General features: G+C 36.1%; 1 protein-coding gene across 8 annotated transcripts in view; it reads left to right on the top strand.

The window, feature by feature from the left end:
• The window catches only part of Sltm (SAFB like transcription modulator), a 45,320-nt gene extending 30,660 nt beyond the window's left edge, over positions 1–14,660 (top strand). For 7 of the 8 annotated variants that reach the window (XM_027925744.2, XM_027925748.2, XM_027925747.2 and 4 more), the window contains 11 exons: positions 567–670; positions 1,272–1,438; positions 1,901–1,986; positions 2,193–2,356; positions 4,815–4,995; positions 5,725–5,849; positions 6,672–6,842; positions 7,446–7,760; positions 7,870–8,014; positions 11,151–11,311; positions 13,615–14,660. In XM_027925744.2, the coding sequence (XP_027781545.1) occupies positions 567–670; positions 1,272–1,438; positions 1,901–1,986; positions 2,193–2,356; positions 4,815–4,995; positions 5,725–5,849; positions 6,672–6,842; positions 7,446–7,760; positions 7,870–8,014; positions 11,151–11,311; positions 13,615–13,723 (1,728 nt within the window). In that variant the 3' untranslated portion in view covers positions 13,724–14,660. The remainder of the gene's footprint in view (positions 1–566; positions 671–1,271; positions 1,439–1,900; positions 1,987–2,192; positions 2,357–4,814; positions 4,996–5,724; positions 5,850–6,671; positions 6,843–7,445; positions 7,761–7,869; positions 8,015–11,150; positions 11,312–13,614) is intronic. The other variant, XM_071608317.1, reaches the window with a different exon arrangement.
• Positions 14,661–16,306: the final 1,646 nt, after the last annotated feature.

The raw sequence follows: 16,306 nt of genomic DNA, 5'->3' as shown, positions 1-16,306 counted from the left end.
AAATTCAGACATGGAACATTTTGGTCCTGAGCATTTCAGAAGAGATAATCAATCTGTAATTTTCAATTTAAGGATGATAAGGGCAGGAAGTAATATCAGAGTGAGTTTTATTTTTATGCATTCACTTTTTTAAAAAATTATATTTTTTAGGGCTGGGGCTGTGGCTCAAGTGGTAGCGCGCTCGCCTGTCATGCGTGCGGCCCGGGTTCGATCCTCAGCACCACATACAAACAAAGATGTTGTGTCCGCCGAGAACTAAAAAAATAAATAAATATTTTAAAAAAAAAAAAAAAAAAAAAATTATATTTTTTAGATGTTGATGAACCTTTATTTTATTCATTTGTTTATATGCGGTGTTGAGAATCGAACCCAGTGCCTCACACGTGCTAAGCAAGCACTCTACCACTGAGCCACAACCCCAGACCCTGCATTCACTTTTTAATTTACTTTTTTATAAAAATAATTTTCTGTGTTTTCCAAGTTTTCTGCTATCAACACACTTTTTATAATCGTAATGTAACTTTAAAATTTGAAGATTTATTTTTTTTCTGGTTTAAACCTTTCAGGTAAAAGGTGATCCTTCTAAGAAAGAAATGAAGAAAGAAAATGATGAAAAGAGTAGTTCAAGAAGTTCTGGAGATAAAAAAAATATGAGTGATAGAAGTAGCAAGTAAGGATTTATTTATTTTATTTGGTGCTGAGTTCAGGTTTATTTTGTTTTGTTAAGCAGACTTTTTTGGTACATTAATGAAGTGGTTCTCACTGTGACCAAATACCTGAGAGAATGTTTATTTGGGGCTTACGGTTTCAGAGGTCTCATTTTGGAGGTGCCTGACTCCGTTACTCTGTGCCTAAGGCAAGACAGCACATCATGAAGGAAGGCTCCAGCTGAGGAAAGCTGCTCAGCAAATGGAGGGGTCAGGAAGTAGAGAGAGGGAAGGGATAACAGGGAAAATACACTTTTCCAGGGTACAACCCAATGACCTGCCACCTCCAACTATGTCCCATCTGCCTACAGTTAACATCCAATCATTCCATTCAAACAAGAATGGACTGATTAGGTTCTACCTCTCACAATCCAGTCATTTCATCTATAAATTCCTGCACTAGCACAGGAGAATTTGGGGGACACCTCATATCCAAACCATAATAGTTTTATTTAGTGCTAGGTTACGTTTTGTTTTGTTTTGTTTTTAATATACAGATAGACTTTTTGGTACATTAATGAAGTAGTCCTCATTCTGTTTTCTTGTCTGGGGTGATATGGTCAGGATACAAGCCTCTGTCAAAAAAGAAGAGAAAAGGTCATCTGAAAAATCTGAAAAAAAAGAAAGCAAGGATGCTAAGAAAATAGAAGGTAAAGATGAGAAGAATGATAATGGAGGAAGTGGCCAAACTTCAGAATCGATTAAAAAAAGTGAAGAAAAGAAGCGAATAAGTATGCTATGTATATTTCTTCTCAATCCCTTTCTAATGCATTCTACTACTTACTTTTTACAGTGGAAGGGAAAACCTGAGATTACAAATCCAGGTGAATATTTAAGCTTTGTTGTTAGGTGTCTGTGGTAGAGAAGAAGTTTTAGTAGGACTGTCTTCTCTTTAACTATTTGAGCTGATTTGGGCTAGGGATGTAGCAAAAAAAAATCTAAGCTGTCTTAAAATGATCATTGATTTATAATATTGAGTTAGGATCTTTTAGTTTCATTGAAATTATTTATGTTAGCAGGTTGAACTATTTAAAAATCTCCCATTTAATTTCTCAGAATAAGAAACTTTTTTATTTCATGTATTGGCTTGTGAATATCTGAATAAGAATTCAGCATTTTTTACGTGTATATGTTCTTTTCAACAAAATATTTTTTAGATGTTTGTTTACCTGTATATTTTTTTCTCTTTTTAGGTTCAAAGAGTCCAGGACACATGGTAATATTAGACAAAACTAAGGGAGATCATTGTAGGCCATCAAGAAGAGGAAGATATGAAAAAGTAAGTCTTTGAGAGGATGTTATATACTCTTTCAGTTGTTTACCAAAGAAGATAATTGTGTAACCATTTTTGTATATGTTTATGCTAGAAAACCTAAGAAAAAATGTTACTCAAGCATTTGAACTTTTTAATTGATCTGTTGAACTTTAAAAATAAAACCCAATATAATTTTAACTTTTAATCCTCTTTTTTTTCCCCCCTGATAGATTCATGGAAGAAGCAAGGAAAAGGAGAGAGCTAGCCTAGATAAAAAAAGGGACAAAGACTACAGAAGGAAAGAGATTTTGCCTTTTGAAAAGATGAAGGAACAACGATTGAGAGAACATTTAGTTCGTTTTGAAAGACTGCGACGAGCAATTTCCCTCCGAAGGTAGGAAAGAGTCTATTTTATACTTGTTTTATATTAGTACATCTTTAATTCTAGTTACCAGCCAGATTTCTGGAAACTATAGTCCTGCAGAAGACTATTTGCCACTTTAAAGAAATGTAGTACTATTTATGATTTCTTAAATTTTCATAGCACTTTACAAAATTTTAGAAAGCATTTTCCCATCTGTTATCTCCAATCACAATTTATTAAGGTTAGTTATGTGCAGTATTTCATACAAAAACGTGGAGGCCCAGAGAGGCTAAATGACTCTTCTAAAACCACATGGCTATTGAGTGGCAGAGTCGGGACTCAGATCCAAGTCTTCTGACTCCAAGTCCAATGCTCTTTCCTGTACTCCAAAGCTGCTGCCATTTAAAAAAAAAAAAAAAGACTTTAAAGGAAAAAATTTTTGAGATAGTTTCAAAGTAAGTTACAGTATTCAAATGCTGTGCTGAGATTTTAAGACAAAACTCATCAATAAAAATATATTGTTCTTTAGTTTGTTATTGCCCAAGTAAGGGAAGACTTGCTCAACCAATAAATGTTACTGTATTCAAATTCCATCCCTACATAGGCATTTTTTTTTTAAATCAGACTGAAAACAAAAAATTTTGTTTCTGTTTCTAGTGGTGATACCTCAACAGATAATCATGAATTCCAGTTTACCTTCATCTACCAATTTTTGGATGGCATTTGAAATATTCTTGTGAATGTGTTTTTTAATATATTTTTCCAAATGCTGAACTATCTTGTCCAGATAAGATGGGATTTCATCTACTCATTTGCCAGAGATACTTTTAGCAACTTAAGTAATACAGTCATTACCATACAGCTTCACTAAAACCTTTTTTCCTTTTTAGATGAAGTCACAATGTGCTTAGCTTCCTGTTTGTTTAATTAACAGGTTTTGAGGAGAGAGGGAGTGAGGAGTTGGTAGGATAGGGATTCTCAAACCCGTTAGACCAATACCCCTTTTTTATTTATTTTTGAGGTGGAGACTCACTGTTTCCCAGGCTGGCCTTGAATTCCAGCTCAAGGGATCCTTTTTGTCAGCCTCCCAAGTTGCTAAGACTAAAGGCCTGCACCAGTACACCTAGCCCAAATGCTCCTTTTTAAATAAAAAACTATTTCAGATGCCCTTCTTATTTGCCTGAAATGACATTGATGCATAACATACCCACCTATACAAATAATTTCCAGAGAATCAACATAATGATTTAACTCTAAATGAGAAATAAATAATTTATAATAAAATATATATTCCAGATATGAATGTTTAGGCATGACTCCCTAGAAGACTTAATGGAGTAGTCAGATGTTTGTACCTTATTTAAACTCACTGTGAATGTGAAAATTGCAAATACAGACTGATTGGTGAGTCAAATACCAGGAGTGGTGTTTACATTATAATGTGATTCCTGAAATGGTGAACAACTCTTGGTGAAGTTCTCAAAAAAAGCATTATATTCCCTCTGTTTACATGGAGTTTCATTACTGAAAAAATTTAATATGTAAAACTAATACATATTTACATATATTAATATGTAAAAGTAAGTAAACAAGACTAGCATTTATTAAAATGAAGTTAGGTTCTAGACTCAGATGTTATTTTAAGGCTTTTGATTTATAAATGACATGAATATCCACTGTGGCATTTGAAAGGCATGTTGGATGGTTTTTGTTGTGTAGGATTACTCTTGACAATTCATGCATCATAAGGTTTTTAGAGTTCTTGGTCCCCAACTATTCTAGGAACAGCCCCATGGTCATTTAAAGTGCCCCTTCAGCTTCCATGGGAGTAACATTGACCCAATGAGAGAACCACTAGGTTGCTAGAGGAAGACATGATGATGGACAGAAAAATATGCTGACTGCCTGAGAGTGAGGAAAGACAAAAACACTATAAAAAAGTATAAATAGTGTTTTAATTTAGTTTAAATGATTGAGCTACCTCTGACTCCAGAAAGCATGTTACCTGGAGCCATCTGTTAAATGCACCAGACGGGACTCTTGAGCACCATTTTTTTTTTAATATATAGCATTTGCTATAATTGATGTTTTTAGTTATAATTCCAAGTCATCAGAATAAAGTACATAAATTATTTAAGGAGATAGAATATATGTTAGACAAATTTGTAGTTTTATAAATTTATATATTATAGAATTTTTTTTTAATGACAATTAGTGGGCTATTTCAGTGGGGTTTTTGTTTAAACAGGAATCATCTAAAAGGCAACGATTCTATAAAAATTTAGCGTTCAGTTGACAGTCTTATAAAAAAGTGACAATATTGGAATCTGTTTAAAGTTTTATTTTGAGTTCTCTTTCCAATTACATTAAAACGACTGAGATTAAGTTGAAGTTTAAAATTGACAACCTCAAGGAAAAATTCAACAGCTATTCTCTTTCACACAGTGCTAGCATAATTTAAGTATTTCTAAATACTGATTTTTGTTAGACGAAGAGAGATTGCAGAAAGAGAGCGTCGAGAGCGAGAACGCATTAGAATAATTCGTGAACGGGAAGAACGGGAACGCTTACAGAGAGAGAGAGAGCGCCTAGAAATTGAAAGGCAAAAACTAGAGAGAGAGAGAATGGAACGCGAACGCTTGGAAAGGGAACGCATTCGTATTGAACAGGTGCAGTCAGAAAATCTTTTCATCTTAAATAACTCACCTTTTTCAAACACTGTGATTTTTTTCCTAAAATTTGCTTTACTTATTGTAAAGCTTTTATAGATTGAGTTAAACTAATGAGCATTTAAGTATCCCTGAAAGATAACAATGAATTAGGTACTAGTTCAAAATACGTTTAATAGTGATTCTGTTCTAGATAATTGGTAATAACTCTAGCTCTGCAATATAATGGCAGCCTAATAGTCTGAGCATAGGACTCTGAGTCCAGAGTAGTTGTAATCCAGGCTCTGTCACTATCCCAGTCTTAGAAAACAATAAGTATTTTCTTACATATGATAGTGGGAATAAAATCCCATGGATGGAAGGAAATATTGCCTCTCTTTGTACAATTGCAATCCAGGGTTTTAAGGCACTTAGTTTCCTACATATTAAGAGTTTTTTATCTAATTCCCTTTTAAGTGCTTTTGTTTTAGTCAAACGATTAAACTAAATCTGACCTTCCCAAATACTTGCCAGCTTTCACCACTCAACCCTGTTATATTTAATGTTGCAGAACAATAGTTACATGTAGCGTAGATTATTGAAATCAAATTTATTTGTCCCAGGTGTGTGTTTTGCTTGGCGCTAGCCTATGATGGGTTTTTACTGACTGGATTAAAACACGGTTGCATATATGCTTACCTTCTATCTTCATTTTGTATTGGCTGGTTCTTCCTTCTGTGTCATCTAAAGGAACGTCGTAAGGAAGCTGAACGGATTGCTCGAGAACGAGAGGAACTCAGAAGGCAGCAGCAGCAGCTACGTTATGAACAAGAAAAAAGGAATTCTTTGAAACGCCCACATGATGTAGATCATAGGTATTTGTTTACTTTCTTCCTTACTTGCTATATCATTCCTATCAAGCCAAGAACTTAAAAAGTACAGGCTCCTGTCCCTGGAATAAAAGGTCATGGCCAAGTGGGGGGTAGGAAGGATTTCAGTACTGGAATGGACCCAGTGCAGTATCAAGTAGGAATAGTCTGCTTTTCTTTCTCTCCCTTTTCCCCTTCTTTAATGCCAAATGATTTTTTGTTATGATTGAAAATATGTAGTCATGGTAGGTTTTCATAATGATTCTCAAACTCAGACCCATTTTGAAAGTTTTTATCAGTAATGCAGATAGTTCAAAAATATAAGTCATAAACTAGGAAAGACTGACTTCTTTTGTGTTTTTGTTCATGCTTAATAATAGATTTTAAAATATAAATATATTCATTTAATTATCTTAATATAAATTCTTAGAGCTTTAGTAGATTGTGTGAAGAACTAGGTGGAATGAATGTGCTTAAGACTTGCTTTTCCAAAGTTAAAGATAACTACAAAGGTTGTGGACTGCTAGTTAGAGTTTATTATAACATTGCATCAAGTGTTTTATCTGTCTTTTCCATTTAATGATTTTTAAAACAGGCAGATTAAGACTATTTTTCTCTTCTGTTTAAATTCCTCTAACATTATATGACTTTACAGAATTTAGCAGTTAATTCCTTGCTAGCTTGCACTCCTAACTAAATTGTGTTGTGTCTTGAGTTTAGTACCTTCTTGTGTCCACAGTTCTAACATGGTATGTATGACTCCAAGTGAGTGGGTTTTGATTATTGTAAAAGTCATTTCATATAAATGAGCAAAAATTTCTCTTTAAGGCGAGATGACCCTTACTGGAGCGAGAATAAAAAGTTGTCTCTAGATACAGATGCACGATTCAGTCATGGATCTGACTACTCTCGGCAACAGAACAGATTTAATGACTTTGATCACCGGGAAAGGGGCAGGTTTCCCGAGAGTTCAGCTGTACAGTCTTCATCTTTTGAAAGGTAGGTAGATATGTTAAAAATTGAGACTTGTTATTGCTAACTCTGGTTCTCTATTAAAATATTAATTAAGTAGTGTTGAATCATGGGACTGGGATATAGCTCAGTGGAGAACACTTGTCTAGCATGTGCAAAGTCCTGGGTTTTACACAAAAAAGAAGTACTAAGCCAGAAGTGAATGTTCAGATCAAAATGTGTTTGTCTAATTTTGCTTTTTGTTAATGGGGATGTGATTCAATATTCAAAATTAGTTAAATAGGCCACCATAGCAAGGTTAAGTGGGTTGGCTGGCTTTATCTTCTTACCTTTAAAACTGAGTGGGAACACATAGCTTAACAAGTACTTCAATTGTTAAAACCAGTAAAATATTCTTAAAGTTGCTAGTGATTTGAGTGACATTATTTCTCCTGATTCTAAAAAAAAAAACAACTATCCTGCCAGACATTTAGCTAAATTTAAATGAAAATTCTTAAAGTTAGCTTTTTGGTGGGTCTTGCCTTTAGTTTTTTTGAAAAGAAGGTGGCATAAGTTACAGATTAAACGAGTAAAGTTCAGAAGAAGACCAAGTGAGTACTTCTTAGGACCTGCGTTGTTTTTCCTCAACAGGCGAGAACGCTTTGTAGGTCAAAGTGAAGGGAAAAAAGCACGACCAACTGCACGAAGAGAAGATCCAAGCTTTGAAAGGTATCCCAAAAATTTCAGTGATTCCAGAAGAAATGAGCCTCCACCACCAAGAAACGAACTTAGAGAAACAGACAGACGAGAGGTACGAGGGGAACGAGATGAGAGGAGAACAGTGATCATTCATGACAGGCCTGATATTGCTCACACTAGACACCCTCGAGAAGCAGGGCCCAATCCTTCTAGACCAACCTCCTGGAAAAGTGAAGGAAGCATGTCTGCAGATAAACGTGAGGCAAGGTATTTGTGTACTTTTAACACCTCCCTAACAGTATATAATGCATTTGGATTTAAAAAAAAATTATAATGAAGTTTTGATTATATCTTGTTTCTGTGGTTTATTTAATAGAGTTGAAAGGCCGGAACGGTCCGGTAGAGAAGTATCAGGACACAGTGTGAGAGGCGCTCCCCCTGGAAATCGCAGTAGTGCCACAGGTTATGGAAGCAGAGAAGGAGACAGAGGAATCATCTCAGATCGAGGGAGTGGAGCCCAGGTAAATGCTGAGGATGATTTACTGGAAACTCATACTCTGCAAATATGGAGTATCATTTTAATGTGGCCTAAATTAGTTAGATTGGAATGACCGAGAGACTGTTTCTTTCAAAAAATCTAACTCTTTCTCAGTTGAACTGTCAGTAAACATCAGTAGTAAAAAAGTAGGATACTAACCTTGACATATTTACTTCATTTTTATTAAGCTTGCTGCTATAATTTGAGAATTATTACATTTGGTAAATGAACCTTCTTAATGATGACTTTATTTTAATTGTCTCCTTTCCTTCATTAAGTAGCTTAATATAGAAATGCAATAAAACTTTTTTTGTTCTCTTCTAAATAAAGGAAGATGAGTAGAATATATATTTTAATTGCTTTTCATTTTTTATTTTTGTGGAATTGAGGAGTGAACCCAGGGGTGGTCTACCACTGAGTTGCATTCCCAGTGCTTTTTATTTTTGCTTTTGGACAGGGTCTCACTAAGTTGCCCACACTGGCCTTGAACTTGTTCTCCTCTGCCTTGGCCTTCTGACTTGCTGGGATTGTAGATGTGTGCCATCCCACTGAGCTCCTTAATTGCTTTATTCTTGTGACAGTATTGACTTGAAAGTTTTGTAAATTAATGAGCTAGGCAGAGGAAAGTTTTGATTTCCTAATGGCTTGAATGGGCAAAAAACTTTTGCCTTATATAAATTCATTTTATTGATGAAATATTGGTATTTGAGTTGACACTAGCATGAATAGAATATACTTCTATAAAATTGGATATCAAAAAGAATCCTGAGTGGCTGGGGCTGGGGCTCAGCAGCAGAGTGCTTGCCTAGGATGCGTGAGGCACTGGGTTCAATCCTCAACACCACATAAAAATAAACAAATAAAATAAAGTCATTCTGTCCATTTACAACTAAAAAAAAAAAAAAAAAAGAATCCTCTGAAGTATGTCTTTGTATTGTATCCTGGTGTTTCATTTTGCATTTGAATACATACATATTAAGTTTTGTAATAATATTTTTTGACCAGGAATCTGGCCAAAAATCTCTTTGCATTCTTTTTAGTATCATTATATATCATTTTACCCAACATATATATGAAACAGATTTGAGTCTTGTGGCTGTATAAATTTTTATGTTTCTAATAAGTAGAAATGTTTAATAGACAGGTTCATTGAGCTATTTATCTTGAACAGAACTTTTTTTTTAAACTGGGGATTGAACTCGGGGGCATTCAACCACTGAGCAATATCCCCAGCCCTACTTTGTATTTTATTTGGAGACTGGGTCTCACTGAGTTGCTTAGTACCTCACTGTTGTTGAGGCTGGCTTTCAACTCACAATCTTCCTCCCTCAGCCTCCAGAGCCTCTGGGATTTCAGGCATATAACACTGTGCTCAGCCAGATCTTTTCTTTTCTTTTTTTTTTTGGACAAGTATTTGTAATAGGTTTCTCTTTTTTAAAAAAAATTTATTTGTGCTTTTTAGATTTACATGACAGTAGAGTGTATTTTGACTTATTATACATACATAGAGTGTAACTTATTTTAATGAGCATCCCATTCTTATGGTCATACATGATGTAGCATTTCACTGATGATGTATTCATATATGAACATAGGAAAGTTATGTCCAATTCATTCCACTGTCTTTTCTATTCCCACCTCCCTTGCCTTCCCTTCATTCCCCTTGTCTAATCCAGTGAATGTTGATGCGGACCACAAGCATTGTATATTAGTATCTGCATGTCAGAGAGAATATTTAGCCTTTGTTTCTTCTTCTTTTTTTTTATTATTGGTTTATTTCCTTTACTATAATCTTAAATTCCATCTATATACCAGCAGATGCCATAATTTCATTTTTTTTTTAATTTCACTGCGTATTTATACCACATTTTCTTTATCCATTCATCTGTTGAAGGGTACCTAGGTTGGTTGAACAGAACTTTTAGACTGAGTATGTAGTCTATATGTTCTGCCTCATTTAGAGTAAAACTTAAGTCTCATAAACTGACCACCTGCTTTCAGGTGTATTTTTAGAAAACATATCTTAAGGAGGAGAGCCTGTATTATCCCAGGAAAATTCTCTTTTTCACAATGTTGCTCCTTAAGTTGTCTGTAAGTATTTCTGTGGACACCTTCAGTTTCCTGTAAGCTAGGCGTCACAACTCTTGACTCTTCCTCAGATCTTTAGTTCTATGGCTTCCGTTTCTTTATGCTAACTGCTTTGTATTTCTGTAGTCATGGATGTGGCACCTTGTAAGAGCCATAGCACTAACTAGTATTGTGTAAAATAAGATGACAGCTCTTGAGCTGGTGTTATGGCTCAGTGGTAGAGCTCTTGCCTGCATGTGTGAGGCCCTGGGTTCAATCCTCAGCGCTGCATATAAATTAATTAATTAATTAATTAATTTAAAAGAAGATGACAACTCCTATTTCTTTTTTTTTTAATTACTCTTTTTTTTTAATTTTTTATTTATTTTTTAGTTTTTGGCGGACACAATATCTTTGTTTGTATGTGGTGCTGAGGATCGAACCCAGGTCGCATGCATGCCAGGCAAGCGTGCTACCGCTTGAGCCACATCCCCAGCCCCAACAACTCCTATTTCTAGATTCCATTTGCACGTTGTCCTGATAGGTTGCTCATATACTCTCAACCTGATTTGTCTTAAGGTTTTGACCTCTTTTGAGTGTGTGCATGTGTGTGCCTTCATGTATATATCCAGGCATTTGAAATACTTAGGGCCAAAAAATGCTATGGTACTGAAAGCTATAAAAATAGAAATTAAGGTTCTCAACCCTTTCCCTTAAACCCTACCCTGAAGCCTGAGTAGCTTCTCAGTACAAAACAGATGGGCACTCTTTGTATACTGTTGTATCACTTATCCTTTTGATCTTCTCGGGTACTTTATTACTTTGCTTCTAGTATTAAAAGCATACCAGTTTAGGAATGGGGTTATAGCTTAGTGGTAGAGGGCTAGCCTAGCACATAGGGGGCACTAGGTTCAACCCTCAGCACCACATAAAAAATAAATAAATAAAGGTATTGTGTCCAACTACAACTAAAAAAAAAAAACAACAGTATAAATAAATTAGTATGAAACTGAATATGTCAGTGACTTTTCTTTTCATATGCTATTCTTTAGCACTATCCTGAAGAACGACATGTGGTTGAACGCCATGGACGGGACACAAGTGGACCAAGGAAAGAGTGGCATGGTCCACCTTCTCAAGGGCCTGGCTATCATGATACAAGGCGAATGGGTGATGGCCGGGCAGGAACGGGCATGATAAGCCAACATTCAAGGTAAATAGCTAATTTGTTAAGACATTTTCTGCTATCACACAACCAAATCTTTATACTTTCCTTAAAGGTCATTATAGTTTCTGAGATTAAATTGCAGTTAATAAAAACTAGGTCTGCCAAACATATCCCATTTTATTGACTCAGAATCTCTACAAGATTACATGCAGGGCAACTGATATTAATTTGTTAGTTTGTATTCCTCATTGAAGTTGATTGATTGGCAGTTTGGCAAGTTCATCTAGATACGTGTATGCCTGTGTGTCAGAATTCAGTGGGTAATTAACATTAACCTCATGTTGGAACCATCATGTTATTCACTACCTAGCATTCCTAATATTCATAGGAAGAAGAAATTGAAGGTATGTTCTATTTCTTGCTCTTTCAAATAACTAGCAAAACTCTTGGACATTTAACCCAAAGCCTGTTCATATGCTAAGAAGCAAGTTTGTTTTGCTTCCCTCCCCCATACCTTCACATCAGTGTCCTTTTGCCCTTCAGCAGGCAATCTTTAGCCTCTCCACCTCCATCTCTCTCTTATCATTCTTTATTTCCCATTTCCTTGTCTTAAAGAAGATACTAGCTTGGCTGAGTGACCCCAATCACTGCTATCCTATTGATCACTTATATCATCAGACTTGAATATTAGCTGGGCATGATGTTGTAGGCCTGTAATCCCTACCTGTCTGAAGATCACCAATGACTTTTTCTTGATAATTTTCTTAGTTCTCAGGCTCCTTAACTTAGTTAAGCTTTATTTTACACTTTTGTTTTTCCTCATTTTTAAATTCTTCTATTTTCTAAGGTTACATAATTTTTTCACTTTTTGATTCTCTTTCCTGGCTCCTCCAATGATTGAGCTGTAGACACTGCTGTTTATTATTAACTGTATGTTGCCACCTCCATGAAAATGCTTTAACTATCTCATCAATTCATGGTCACAAGTAAATTTTTCTCTTGTTTCAACCCTCATGTCCCTTTTGTTGCCTGAAACTTCTTTTACTTGGCCAATACCAGCAACTATCTCACTTTCTCCAACTAGAAAAACATGAACCTCATCTTGGTCTTAACTGTTGGAAATTCCCAATTTGGTATATCATTTACTTGCTCCAGCCTGGAATTCAGACCTTTTTATAATAGGTTTTATTCTATTTAAACCATTTTATTTGGAGGGGGGGGTGCGATTGTTGGTTGAGACAGGGTCTCCCTATATTACCTAGGCTTGGCCATGAACTTGTGATCCTATTGCCTCAGCCTCCCAAGTAGCTAGGATTACAGGCATATGCTGCTGTGCCTAGCCATTACTGTAGATTTTTGTCTCAGTTTCATTATTGTTTTTTTGGAGTGGATCTTTTTTTGTCACTACTTTATATATAATACAATTATACATAAAGTTGCATTATATATAAAGATTCCAGAAACATTTCTTGAGTGACTTCCTATAATACATAGGTTCCTCGAGCTTTAGTGAACAGCAGAATCTCATGAAAGGCTTATTAAAACAGACAGTTGGGAGTCCTACCCCCAGAATTTCTCCTGCAGTGGTCTGAGGTGGGGATTAAGAATTCACATTTCTAACCTGAGCATGGTGGTGCAGCATGCCTGTTAACCCTGCAGCTCTAAAGGCTAAGGCAGAAGGATTGAAAGTTCAAAGCCAGCCTTGGCAATTTAGCTAGACCCTGTCTCAAAATAAAAAGGGCTAAGGATATGCTCAGTGGTTGAGCACCCCTGGGTCCAATCTCGGGTACAAAAAAAGAAAAAGAAAAGAATTTGCATTTCTGATAGCACAGTGTGGTGTATGCCTGTAATTCTAGCAACTCTAGAGGCTGAGGCAGGAGAATTCAGCAACTTAGACCATCTCCAAATTAAAAACAAACAAAAAGACAGCTTAGGATAAAGCTCAGTGGGAGGGTGCCCCTGCATTCAATCCCTAGTACTACAGTAGAATTGGGGAGGTGGGATTTGCATTTCTAATAACCTTCTGGTTGGTGCTAATGTTGTTGATCTGGGGCCCATTCTTACGTAGGCCATCAAATGGCCTCTGAAGAGGGACACAGAAATAAGACGGCCAATTCAGATTCACACTCCACCATTAGTTGCTTTATCTCAAGTTCTCAATTACTCCATCAAGTAAATCAGGATTACTGTTGATATATATACCTCATAGGGCTTTGGAAAAGAGTAAGCAATTTAATGTAGATAAAGTACAGTAAAGAACAAAGTCTGATAAAATGTTCTATGTTGGTGTTTGTGTGATTATTTGTTCTTTGTTCTCTGACATTTTTTTTCTTTTAAACCTCTTTCAGTAATGCATCTCCAATTAATAGAATTGTACAGATCAGTGGCAATTCCATGCCAAGAGGAAGTGGCTCTGGATTTAAGCCATTTAAGGGTGGACCCCCACGGCGATTTTGAAAATGAGCTCTCTGCCATGGTTTTGAGATAATTTATTGAAATCTCCTTAAACTTTACTTGACTACTTATGAAGAGGACCTCTGACTTGCTTGAGAGTTCTGTCAGACTTTTTGTTCTTTTTTAAAAATTTAACATGATTGCTTTTCTCAATTTTAGAGAAGATGTTTAAATAGTTCTGTTGTAACTTTTAATAGTTTTGTGTATCATTCAACTTTTTTTCTTGCAGCACCAAGACACATTTGAAAAGATGGGAATTGAAACTTGTTTTGTTTAATGCTGTGTGAATATGAAGAGTAGTTTGCAGCCGTGTGGTAGTGGTTTAATTTGCAGCGTTACCTCTGCGGTGTCGGGCTCTAGAGTTACTTCTTGTCACCAAGCATTTTCAGGCTCCATTTTGGAGGCTGTCTAAGTCTGCTGTCTTAATTTTTAGAGAATAAGATTGTTCCTTGCATTTCTGAGTATTATGTAACCTATTTTTGCAGAAGGTACTGTTACATTAAGTGCATCTGTGTATCCTGGTTTAAAAAAAATGTAATCTTTTTTGAAATAAACCTTCATATTCTGTATAGTTGCTAAAGTGTTGAGAACCTTTTTAATTGTAAAATGAGAACTGATTTTCAGTTAGTGTAGCAACACACTTGTTCAGGTTTGCATGGTATGAAACCAAATAGATTAACAAAACCTTGGCCAAGGTTTGTATCACGAAGTTCTTAGACTGAGTTGTGCAGGTAAGTGCACTTTTAGGTAATCTGCACTGTGTGATGGATAAATTCCATCTCTGGGAATTGTGTGGGTATTAATGTTTCCATGTTCCCAACTATGTTGAGAAGTGGAAAAAACCCAGATTCTAGATTGGTGAATCAGTTGGGTTTTGTAAATACTTGTATGTGGAAAGACATTGTTGTCTTTTTGTGAAAATAAAAATCCACACCTGGAAGTGTATGTGTCTTTGTTTCCAGCTCTTTAGGAGTTAGTCCTCAGCCCTTTCTTTGTGATCCACAAAGTAACTTACTAGCCATAGAACTTTAAAGGAAGTCTTCGGATGTTTGTTTCTAGGAAATAGATCTAGCTCTGACCCTACCCCAGTACTAGCAGCACACTCTCTTAATTCATTAGAAACTTTAACTGCTAGGGGTCAAATGTGTAGCTCAGTGATAGAATACTTGGTTAGCACATGCAAGACCCTGAGTTCAGTCTTCAGAATGAGAAAGAAAGAGAGAGAGGAAAAGGAGACAAAGGAAGGAAGAAAGGAAGATAACCACTATTCCTATAGTATCTTTTTCCAAGTCTTTTCTAGGAAAGGCTTTCCAGATAAACTCTGAACACCACCTCCTTCATGAAATCTTTCCTTGTCCATTCATAGAAATCAGTGATGAGTAATCCAGTCTAGATTTTTGGTAAACTCAGCATTCTGCATGTCGATACATTGTGAAAGATGGGAGCCAGAGGTCACTCTGAAGCCCTTCCCTTGATAAGAGGAGGGATCTCCTTAAAATTCTTATAGATGTTTGTTCCTGGGTATATATGGTCATACTCATGACATGGCTCTGACTGGCTCTGACTTTGGAGTGGTGTGGGCATCCAGAGCACTCTGATCTTTGGTCCTTTGGTGTACTGACACTTTTTGTGCTGTTTAGATTTCATAAGGAGTGAACTAACTCTAGTTTCAGCCCTACTTCTGTTTTGTGACTTTGGGTTGTGATGCCATTATATTCATTTGTAGAATAGGACTGAATTTCTTAAAAGGGATTATCGTACAGTGACTGCATTGGCTAGACATGATGTGCTGGACAACATGTAAACATTTTAAGTACATTTGCTTGCCTAATACTCCAAAGAATCCTACTAGCCAAAGGTTACAATTATTGTCCTGCCCATTGTTGAGATAGTCATCTAAGAAGGTATCTGCTCTTTAAAAATTAGATCTTTGAAGGGCTGGGGATGTAGTTCAGTAGTAGAGCATTTGCCTAGCATGTGCAAGGCCCCGAGTTTGATCCCCAACCTAAAATCTTTGAATTGGGCCAGACTTTTCTACATTTATATTGAAGGGCACAACGTTTAACAGACACTGGGCTGTAGATAGTGTCACTTTGGACACCGTGTGATTATTTTTTCGTCACATTGCTATGGTTATAGTTTTTTCATGTTTTGAAAAACCTGAAAAAACCGGGGCCTGGGGTTGTGGCTCAAGCGGTAGCACACTCGCCTGGCATGCGTGAGGCCTGGGTTCGATCCTCAGCACCACATACAAACAAAGATGGTGTGTTCGCCGAAAACTAAAAAAAAAAAAATATATATATATATATGGATCTATTTCGGGCTGGGGATGTGGCTCAAGCGGTAGCGTGCTCGCCTGGCATGCGTGCGGCCCGGGTTCGATCCTCAGCACCACATACAAACCAAGATGTTGTGTCCGCCAAATACTAAAAAAAAATAAAATAAATATTAAAAATTAAAAAAAAAAAAAAGAAAAGAAAAACCTGAAAAAACCACCTGAGATTTTTGACTGAATATTGGAGGTTGACAATCATCCTTAAGATTTAGAACACCTAAATCTGGCAGATTTTGCTGGCTGAGTCAATA

This window comes from Marmota flaviventris, chromosome 2 (genome assembly GCF_047511675.1).
Source record: "Marmota flaviventris isolate mMarFla1 chromosome 2, mMarFla1.hap1, whole genome shotgun sequence".
In the NCBI taxonomy this organism is placed as follows: domain Eukaryota; kingdom Metazoa; phylum Chordata; class Mammalia; order Rodentia; family Sciuridae; genus Marmota; species Marmota flaviventris.
This window is presented reverse-complemented; position numbering and strand designations above follow the sequence as displayed.